The sequence below is a fragment of the Saccostrea cucullata genome, unplaced genomic scaffold, assembly GCF_032062105.1.
Source record: "Saccostrea cucullata isolate Sc308-1 unplaced genomic scaffold, CSIRO_AGI_Scuc_v1 ctg2319, whole genome shotgun sequence".
NCBI lineage: Eukaryota > Metazoa > Mollusca > Bivalvia > Ostreida > Ostreidae > Saccostrea > Saccostrea cuccullata.
In genome coordinates, this window is record NW_026940842.1 from 97,020 (window position 1) to 107,500 (window position 10,481).

At 35.2% G+C, this 10,481-nt stretch overlaps 1 protein-coding gene across 1 annotated transcript in view; it reads left to right on the forward strand.

The window, feature by feature from the left end:
- Positions 1-10,481, forward strand: part of LOC134256426 (uncharacterized) — an 86,216-nt gene that overhangs the window by 66,800 nt on the left and 8,935 nt on the right. The window contains exons 13-18 of the mRNA XM_062739070.1: positions 365-442; positions 3,500-3,576; positions 3,853-4,089; positions 4,855-5,088; positions 5,221-5,278; positions 5,969-6,592. Of these exons, the coding sequence (XP_062595054.1) occupies positions 365-442; positions 3,500-3,576; positions 3,853-4,089; positions 4,855-5,088; positions 5,221-5,278; positions 5,969-6,592 (1,308 nt within the window). The remainder of the gene's footprint in view (positions 1-364; positions 443-3,499; positions 3,577-3,852; positions 4,090-4,854; positions 5,089-5,220; positions 5,279-5,968; positions 6,593-10,481) is intronic.

Consider the following 10,481-nt stretch of genomic DNA (forward strand, 5'->3'; position numbering starts at 1 on the left):
CTAAAATACACGTGAAACAGAACTTTAAAAAGCAACCTCCAATAATATTGAATCATATGTTTGACACAATCATTTTCAAAATATCAAGTGAAATTCAAAACAAATATTTACGATGTATATGTTCCACTTTACATTTTCAAATGACTGACATTTAAAAACACTTATATAATAAAATTTGTCGTAAGAGTTTTGTATGTTAAAATCTTATGCAAAATCTTAATTTTTTTTTTTTTTTTAAAAAAGACCTACACACTGTCTTGCATAATTACACGAAAATAAAGTTCACAGGAATAAAAAGGGATTTACATTGCATGTATCCTTTTTCAAAATAATTATATGTGACTGTTTACTAAACAATTTGCAGGCATTTCTGTCTTCTCTACAAATGCCAACACCCAGTCTCACTGCGGCATCAAAGGACCTGCAGGAACGTCAGGAACAGGTAAAGTGTACAGTACCAATACGACCTAGTCTGACTGAAAGCAGTCCAATGAACTGTTCTCTGCCAATCTGGGACTGCTTCAAGTCCAATAGCAGATCCAGACAATCTCACATTGGTCTAAGCATTCCAAATGGGGGGGGGGGGGGGATGGAGGGGGGATTTTGATTAGTGGAAGTTACCAAATTTAATGGAAGAACTACTGTACGTAAGTTGGCATATTCAAAATTTAGCAATATCAAAGGATAAGTAGTTGGCGTAATCATGAATTAGCGCTAAGGTATTTGTGCCATATATTCTATTTATTATTAATGAATTCTTAGCATTATTCATGAATAAGTGCATCCTTGTCTGCAGCTGAAATGTGAAGTCCCCTATTTTAAGTACCGGTACGCATACAGTATTTCAAAAGATTCTAAGTTAATATCTATAAATATTTTTTTGGAGCGCAGGGTAGCGTTAAAATACCATTGACTCTCTTATTGCATATTATAGTAATTACATTTTCTGTTTTTTTTTTAATAAGCCAGATGTGAAATTGATGTGAATGCAATTTTTAGCTCACCTCAACTAAGTTGGGGGAGCTTATGTGATACATGAGCCCTTGGTGTCACAAGGTTTTTTGTGCAGTTTTTAAGTTTTTTATGCCCATTGATCAGACATGCATGGAAGATGCTTCTGGCGTGTTTCATTGTACCATATAAGATTTGGATGCTGCAATTTCAGCAAAGGAATAACCAGGTTAATGTTTTTGGATCAGCTAGGTTAACATTTTAGGTGTGAAGTCTTCTTTCAAAATATTTACATTTTCCAATGTCTTTGTCCGAGATAAAAGTACAATCAGCAAGTTGTACTTTATTTCTCTATAAATCTACTGAATCATTAATAGGAGCTGTTAAAAAAAAATGTGGGGCAGGACAATTAGAGATAGAAGCAGTATTTAGAGCATGTAAATATATAAGTGAATAACTGTCAGATTTTTTGGTTTCATAATGATAATCAATTAATTGGCTTGTGTGATAATTTTATGCATAAATGCTGAAGGCGTTTATGCAAATTATCACGCAAGCCACTCAATTGATCACATCATGAAACAAAAAAAATTACTTATTCCTTAAATACTGTAACTGTAAGTTCTATGCTGACCAAATTTGCATGGATGATACAATCTAAGGATGCATACTACCAGGCTTGTTTCAGATGCTGGATCAGACCAAATTTCCCGGATGAGTGAACAGGTTAATATTTTTGGTGAATTTCTCATTTCCAAGTAACTATGAGCCCTATGATGACCAAACTTGGAATTGGATGACACATCTAAGGATGCACAGTATCTGACCTGCTTTTGATGCTGAATCTGACCTGCATTTAATGGATGAGTAAAATGATTATAGTTTTTCGTGCAGGTCTCATTTCCAATATTAACTATGAGCCCTATGTTAAGCAAACTTGCATGGATGAAACATCAAAGGATGCACACTAATGGACTTACTTTGAATGCTACATTTTGTGAATGAGTGAACAGTTTTTGGAGCGGGTTTATTCTAAAGCAGGTATATGACTATATGCCCTATGTTGAGCAAACTGTGCATGGATTAAACAATATCTAAGGATGCTGCTCCAGATGCTGTTTTGAATTTTGTTCAGATTCATTTTTAGCTCACCTGAGCTGAAAGCTCAAGTGAGCTTTTCTGATCACATTTTGTCCGGCGTCTGTCTGTCTGTCTGTCCGTCTGTCTGTCCGTCTGTCTGTAAACTTTTCACATTTTTGACTTCTTCTCAAGAACCGCTGGGCCAATTTCAACCAAACTTACCACAAAGTATCATTGGGTGAAGGGGATTCAATTTTGTTCAAATGAAGGGCCACGCCCTCATTCAAGGGGAGATAATTGGGAATTAATGAAAATTTGGTGGCATATTTTAAAAATCTTCTTCTCAAGAACCACTGTGCCAGGAAAGATGAAACTTATGGAGAAATATCCTCAGGTAGTGTAGATTCAAGTTTGTTCAAATCATGACCCCTGGGGGTATTGCGGGGCCAAAATGGCCGACCAAAATTTTACATAGAAATATATAGGAAAATTCTTTAAAAATCTTCTTCTCAAGAATGACAAAGCCATAATTCATCATATTTATATGGGAGCATGCTCAGGTAGTGTAGATTCAAGTTTGTTCAAATCATGACCCCCAGGGGTAGGGCGGGGCCAAAATGGCCGACCAAAATTTTACATAGAAATATATAGGAAAATTCTTTAAAAATCTTCTTCTCAAGAATGACAAAGCCATAATTCATCATATTTATGAGGAAGCATGCTCAGGTCGTGTAGATTCAAGTTTGTTCAAATCTGACCCCTGGGGGTAGGGTGGGGCCAAAATGGCCGACCAAACTTTTACATAGAAATATACAGGAAAATTCTTTAAAAATCTTCTTCTCAAGAATGACAAAGGCATAATTCATCATATTTATATGGAAGCATGTTCAGGTAGTGTAGATTCAAGTTTGTTCAAATCATGACCCCCCGGGGTAGGGCGGGGCCAAAATGGCCGACCAAACTTTTACATAAAAATATATAGGAAAATTCTTTAAAAATCTTCTTCTCAAGAATGACAAAGCCATAATTCATCATATTTATATGGAGCATGTTCAGGTAGTGTAGATTCAAATTTGTTCAAATCATGACCCCCAGGGGTAGGGCGGGGCCAAAATGGTGACCAAAGTTTTTAAAGATATATATAGGAAAATTCTTTAAAAATCATTTTCTAAAAAATAGCAAATCCATGATTGGTCATGGGACTACTTTTGGATTTAAACTTTACAATAAAAAGCCATTTTCTACTTTTTCCTACCGTTAGTGCTCATGTGAGCGATGTGGCCCATGGACCTCTTGTTTACGATGGAATTATGACATTAATGAATTAATTTTAGATTGGAACCATGCATGCAGATTACACTCAAGTAGGGATTAGTATTGTTAATGTTTTTCTATCAGAATGCTTGTTTCTAAAAGAAACAAGTTCCATGAAAACAATTCTTGTTAATCATTTATTTTTTTGCTGTAGTTGTAACACATAAGATTACCTTCAAGTTAGGAAGAATAGATGTCTGGTTGAAGGTTGGAAATTTAACAGAACAACAGGTAAGCTCTCTTTCTAATCATTATATAGATTTGCTGACATACCGGTACTAAACTTGAAATAATGACTTTAAGTTCATAAGCTTTCATAAAAAAGATAGGATTCGAAACAATTTCAGACGAAAGATTGAAGGTACATGTGTATTTCCTCTATACTTTTGCAGTTTTACCTTATATTGTTCAATATTTACCTCTTGCCAAATTATAAATTACATATAAACTGAATGACATTTTTTTCATAATGATAATGGTGTTAAAAAGTTTGTTTTTGTATTTCAGGTTGATGTTATTGTTTGTAGTGGACCAAAAGATCTGAAGCTAAAGAATAAAGGAATGGCAGAGACCATGCTGATGGCTGCAGGGTCTAAACTTCAGAAAGACTGTGATGATAAATATCCAAATGGAATCCAGTATGGAGATATTGCCATCACTGGTGGCCATGATTTGCATTGTCAATTTGTGTACCATGGGGCTCTCCCCAAGTGGGGCACATCCGGTACATCTACACCAAAACAGGTATTCAACTTCCATTTTCAATGACCTTGTTGTGTATGGCGGTACCGCTGGAATTCCATTAGCATCAATAGCAAGTTTTAGCTCACCAGAGCTGATTGCTCAAGTGAGCTTTTCTGATCAAAATTTGACAGTTGTCTGTCATCATCGTTGTAAACTTTTCCTATTTTCATCTCCTTCTCATGAACCAATGGCCAATATCAACCAAACTTAACACAAAGTATACTTGGTTGAAGGGTGTTCAAGTTTATACAAATGAAGGGCCACACCCTCTTCTAAGGGGAGATAATAATGAATTTGTGAAAAATTAATGGCATCTTTTAAAAATCTTCTTCTCAAGATCCACTGGAGCAGAATAGATGAAACTCATGTGACATCATCCTCTGGTAGTTTAGATTCAATTTTGTTCAAATCATGACTTCTAGGGGTAGGATGGGGCCACAATGGATGATCAAAATTTTAAATAGAAATATATGGGAAAAATCTTTTAAAATCTTCTTTTCATGAACCACTGGGCCAGGAAAGATGAAATTCATGTGGAATCATCCTCAGGTGGTGTAAATGAAATTTCTTCAAATCATGACCCCCAGACTCTATTAGTAGGCTAAGCCACAACCCTTCCCCTAAACTTTTCAATATTGAGCTGAATTGTGTGTTTACCTAGCCCTTGTGCTCAGGTGAGTGATGTGGCCCATGGACATCTTTTTTGACTTCCCGAAGTAGCATGCTGTTTGTTTTTCTAATTTCTTTTAACATTCTTTTGTCAAGATCTTGAAAGACTTTGTCACCAACTGTCTGGAGGAGGCCAATAAACATCCCATGACAAAGACTCTTGCTTTCCCCACCCTGGGGACCGGGTCTCTGGAATACCCCCCTGATGAAGTGGCAGAGGTCATGGCAGAGTGCATTGAAGACTTTAACAAAAAATATCCCAAAACTGAACTCACCAGAATCACCATTGTAGTTTACAGTATGGACCAGAAATGGCAAACTGTTCAACAGGTAAGTTATCCTCTATGAAGAATTTTTTACATATTTTTAAATACTTTGTTGTCAGGTCAAATATTATTTTGATGGTCAAGAATGTCTTTCAAACAAACAAAATTGTTTAATATTTATTAACAATTTTTACAGGCATTTCGTTCTGCTCTACAAATATTCACACCCACACGACCTGTATCTTCAAAAACAGGTAAAGCTTGCAGCCATGTTTACATGTACATGGTAGGCATGTGCATGTTTGTAGAAAGGAAATTTAGTTCCTTTTAGAATTTTTTTTTGCAAGAAAGACAAAGGCCTTGTCATTTTCAGGGGCACATTTCTGTATATACATTGGCCAAATTATTCCTGGATACTCTCATCTCTTGTCCTAATATGCCTTCCTTCATATTGCTTTCAAGGAGTTGGACACTGATTTTTTAAAATGTTCAATACGATATCATACCTCACAAAATATGTATATTGATTTTAAGTTGCTTGACATTCCTTTCAAGAAATTTTCACTCAAATAGAGACTCACTGGTAAACGGCTTCAAAATAAACCTTTACTCAGCACTCAAAGCCATTGATTTGTGATGGTTCTTTATGTTGCCAACACCGGCCATGTAAGGGGGCCTCAGTTTTTAAGGTCTCTTTCAAATGACCTACAAATTTCATGTCAAAAAGCCAAGGGCTTGGTGAAGGATTTCAGCTGCTACCGGTACTTATTTTTTTTATCAACTTGGCTTAGTCGAGGTTTGGGCTCAAACCCACAACCTTCTGATCATGGAGCAAGTACTATCATAAATAACATTTATAAATAATTTGGATGCCATATACTTATGATATAGGCATATTGATTCAACGAACTTCTAGCTATTTTTTTTTTATTTTTCTTGCACAGCTTCCAGCTCAAAACCATTGAATTCCAAACAGTATTTTGAAGATCTCTATCATAAAAAACCAATGCCTCCCTCCTACTGGACAAAATACACATCCAGTAAAACCCTTGCTGATTGGAACACCACTGTATCACAAAAAGCACATGAACAAGTGGATTTAAATCCCAGCAACCCTATATACAAAGCTATAAAAAAATTGGCTTTGACAACATGGAAATCACAGTATGTAGGACATGGAGTAGACTCTGCTGGTTTAGCTGGGTTAAATTACACCAATATTAGGATAACTGGAATAAAACGACTGGAAAATCCACATCTTTTTGAGGAATATTGGAAGTACAGAGAGAAACTTTTTTTAAGAGCATCCAAAAAAGGTGTGTTGAAGCCACTTCAGCAAATTTCACAAGCCAAAAATGGTGAAGTGTTGACAACAAAGATGGCTGATCCTTTACTGAAGACGGAGATATATCCAGGGATTAATGAGCATTACCTGTTTCATGGGACAGAGAAAAAATACATTGAAAACATCCTGACCCAGGGACTGGATGGAAGGCTTGCCAATAGTCCTTTCTTTGGGAAAGGTGTGTACTGTGCAGAAAGTTCCACCAAGTCAGATCAGTATGCAGGTACAGTTTTTGTAATACAAATGTAGTAAATTCTCAAGGTCAATTTTAACATTATCTTATTTGATTTCTAAACTTAAATGTTAATTGTTTCTACTTTAATCTGATAAGTTTCTACTTAAAACTGTTCTTTATCAACATGATTAAGATGTTCAATATTTTTACTCAGAGACTTTATATACTGTATAAGTGGAATTTTTTGCAAGAGGCAAATTTAACGATTTTTCCATAAAAATTGGTATTTTATTTTTTTAACAAGAAGTAATTTTATTAACTTAAGGGTCCTCCACACACCCCCAGCTTATGTTCTCATATTATTGAGCATTACTTTTGATAAGCATATCAACCTTTAAAAAGTGTCCAGGGATTAAAATGTAATTTATACTAATTTTTTAAAATAATTATTTCACAAGTTATAAGAAATTTTTCCCAGAGCGTTTTCATACCTAGCACAAGAAACTTTGTCTTATCCTTTCGTATATTTTTTAAGCTCACAGAATAACCATAAAAATTTATTTTTATCTATCAACATATTTTTTACAGAAATTTATTTTATTTATAAAAAGTACATAAAACTCATTTTCTCTGAAATACATCTCGAGAAAAATCAATAAGGACTCCTTTTGTGGAGAAGAAACATTACTGAATTAGATTACATCAAAAAATTGAATTAAAATCAAATGCGCTGATTGAGAAAAAACATTTTCAAAATCTTCGGTATCAAAGTTCCTTTTTGGAGTTATCTTTCCTGTTGCCCGGGACTCAAAAACTTTGGCAAGTCTCCGCATACGACACGTACCATACTATATTTAGTAATTACTGGCCACTGAACTGGACAAATATTGAAAAAACTAGGAACACACACTATTTTATCAATATTTATAAACAACAATGAAATAATGTATTATTGAAACGCACAAATTAGTGTGCGAAATTTCAACTATCAAAACAGACTCGGTTGATTAGCCTGAAAGGATAAATAACCTAAACGTTTTTCGTCATACATATCGGTACCTGTTGTTTACGAATTATTTTCACTAACATAATCCAAGACGTCTGTTGTTCTTTTATTTAACAAAAAACCGCACATCCTTTTACAACGGTCACTCCGTGATCATGCCATGTGTTCATTGTTTACAAACGGTGTTAGGTTAAATCGTTCATGGAGAAACTCGATCAAACCGGAAGTAAAAGTATTTTTTCTCTATATACGTCACAAGTCACATGGTGTGGAGGACCCTTAAAAGTATAAAACAGATCACCAACACTTCGTGAGAATGCAGCAGTAAATTTATTTTGTTGACTGGTTTTGACCTGTGACGGTCGTCATCAGAACAATCAAGCATGTAAATTTATCTACTGAAGTAAAAAATGCGGATGACGTTGCTATATACACAAAAAATGCGGATGGCGTTGCTATATACAAAATAAAATGCGGAGTGTTTTGCACATACAGGGTGTTTCACAATATATGTCACACATCTACAGACAAATATTTAAATGACAACAAAAGCTACATATACATTTTATATATCGTTTTAATCAGCATATATTCAAAATTATTTTTTTGAGTCAGAAGTATCCAGCATTCTCCACTTCGGTTACTATGGCAACAAATCCTAAAATGTTATTCTCCAAGTGTTTTCACAACATTGTCTTAAATAACTTAAAGAGACTTATGCTTATAAATTTCTGACCACTGTTTTGTAAGCTTCACAGGATACTTGAAACATTTCTTGTTTATATTTGGCTTTTTAGATCCCCAAAGGTCATATAGATCTATTTTAATTGAAAGTTGCATTTAAATAATTCAGAACTACTGGTTTGTGTTAATTAGTGTCCATTTCTTTCGCTCTTCCTTTCAGTCAATCTTGCAAACTTTAACAGGCTCTGAACGTCAATCGACTTTAGATGCTGAAATGTATAATGCAGAAACACTTAACTTAAATTTTGATTTTTAAATACAACATTGTCACAATCCATTTCCCTAAAATCGTATCTAACTTTCATGTATTTATGTAATCCTTTGACTAAGAGGGATCTCAGATTATTTTTCATGAGGTTTTCTCAATGATTGACTTCACTTTGATATTGTTCTCATCTCTTCTTGATTTTTGGTAGGGGCAGGATTTAACTGTCTTTAATAATCTTTACATTATGATTTAGTTCAAACTCTCTAATTATTCTTTATTGATATATGAAAACTAGACAGCAATTACTGGTCTGGATATTTTTCATCATCACACCCTGTACAATATTTAGGGTATCGTTCTAATAATAAAAGTTTACAACAAATTTTTGCTTCAAGTTGTACCCCATTTTGAGAACAGCTGAAATTATGACATCACTGATTTAATCGTCAGTTACTTAATGGTATATATCACAATTTTCCCAAAACTTTCCAATATCATAATTTTAGATCAATATGCTTACCTATAATGTTTTAGTATTTTTAGGTCACCTGAGTAAACTCAGGTGACCTATTGCTATCCGTTTTTGTCCGTCGTCGTCCGTTGTTCGTCGTGTGTTAACATTTGAACATTTTCAGCTTCTTCTCTGCAACAACTGAACCAATTTCAACCAAATTTTACACAAAGCATCTATGGGTGAAGGGGAACAAAAATTATGAATTTCATGATCCCTGCCCCCCTGGGGCCTGAGGGGTGGGGCCAAAACCATTAAAATTAATGCAGTCTTTAAAAATCTTCTTCTTTACTCCTGGACATCAAGCAGTCAAACTGTTTGCATGATTGTAATCAGCATTGAGTCCTTTACCAAAATTGTGAAATTCATGGCCCTAGGGTCAGGGGTTCTAGTGCTAGGGCGGGGCTAAATAAGTATATAGTGAAAATGCATTATTTCTTTGGAAATCTTCTTCTCTACTCCTGGGTATTAAATAAACCAACTAAGTACATAGTTATGATGAGCAAGAGTGCCTCTACCAAAATTGTGAATTTTATGGCCCCAGGGTCAGGGGTTCTGGTGTTAGGGCAGGGCTCTATTGATTATATATAGTGAAAATACATGATTTCTTTGAAAATCTTCTTCTCTGCCCCTGGGTATTAAATATACTAACTAAGTGCATAGTTATGATGAGCATGAGTGCCTCTACCAAAATTGTGAATTTTATGGCCCCAGGGTCAGGGGTTCTGGTGTTAGGGCGGGGCTCTATTGATTATATATAGTGAAAATACATGATTTCTTTGAAAATATTCTTCTCTGCCCCTGGGTATTAAATATACTAACTAAGTGCATAGTTATGATGAGCATGAGTGCCTCTATCAAAATTTTGAATTTTATGGCCCCAGGGTTCTGGTGTTAGGGAGGGGGGCTCTATTGATTATATAGTGAAAATACATGAATTCTTTGAAAATCTTCTACTCTGCTCCTAGGTATTAAATAAACCAACTTAGTGCATAGTTATGATGAGCAACAGTGCCTCAACCAAAATTGTGAATTTAATGGCTCAAGGGTTCTGGTGTTAGGGCGGGGCTCTATAGATTATATATAGTAACAAGAGGCCCAGGGGCCACAGCGCTCACCTGAGCACATCGGGCTTGAATTTACCCCCCCCCCCCTCCAGGCGTTCATCATTTGAACAAACTAGAATCTACACTACCTGAGGATGATTCCATATAAATATCACTAATCATAGCTTTGAAGTACTTGAAAAGAAGATTTTAAAAGGTTTCTCTATATATCCCTTTAGAGTAAAACTTAGGTCGGCCATTTTGGCCCCACCCTTGCCCTGGGGGTCATGATTTGAACAAACTTGAATCTACACTACCTGAGGATGATTCCACATGAATTTCATCTTTCAGTGGCCCAGTGGTTCTGGAGAAGGATTTTTAAAGATATTTCCTATATATTCCTATGTAAAACTCGGGTCGGC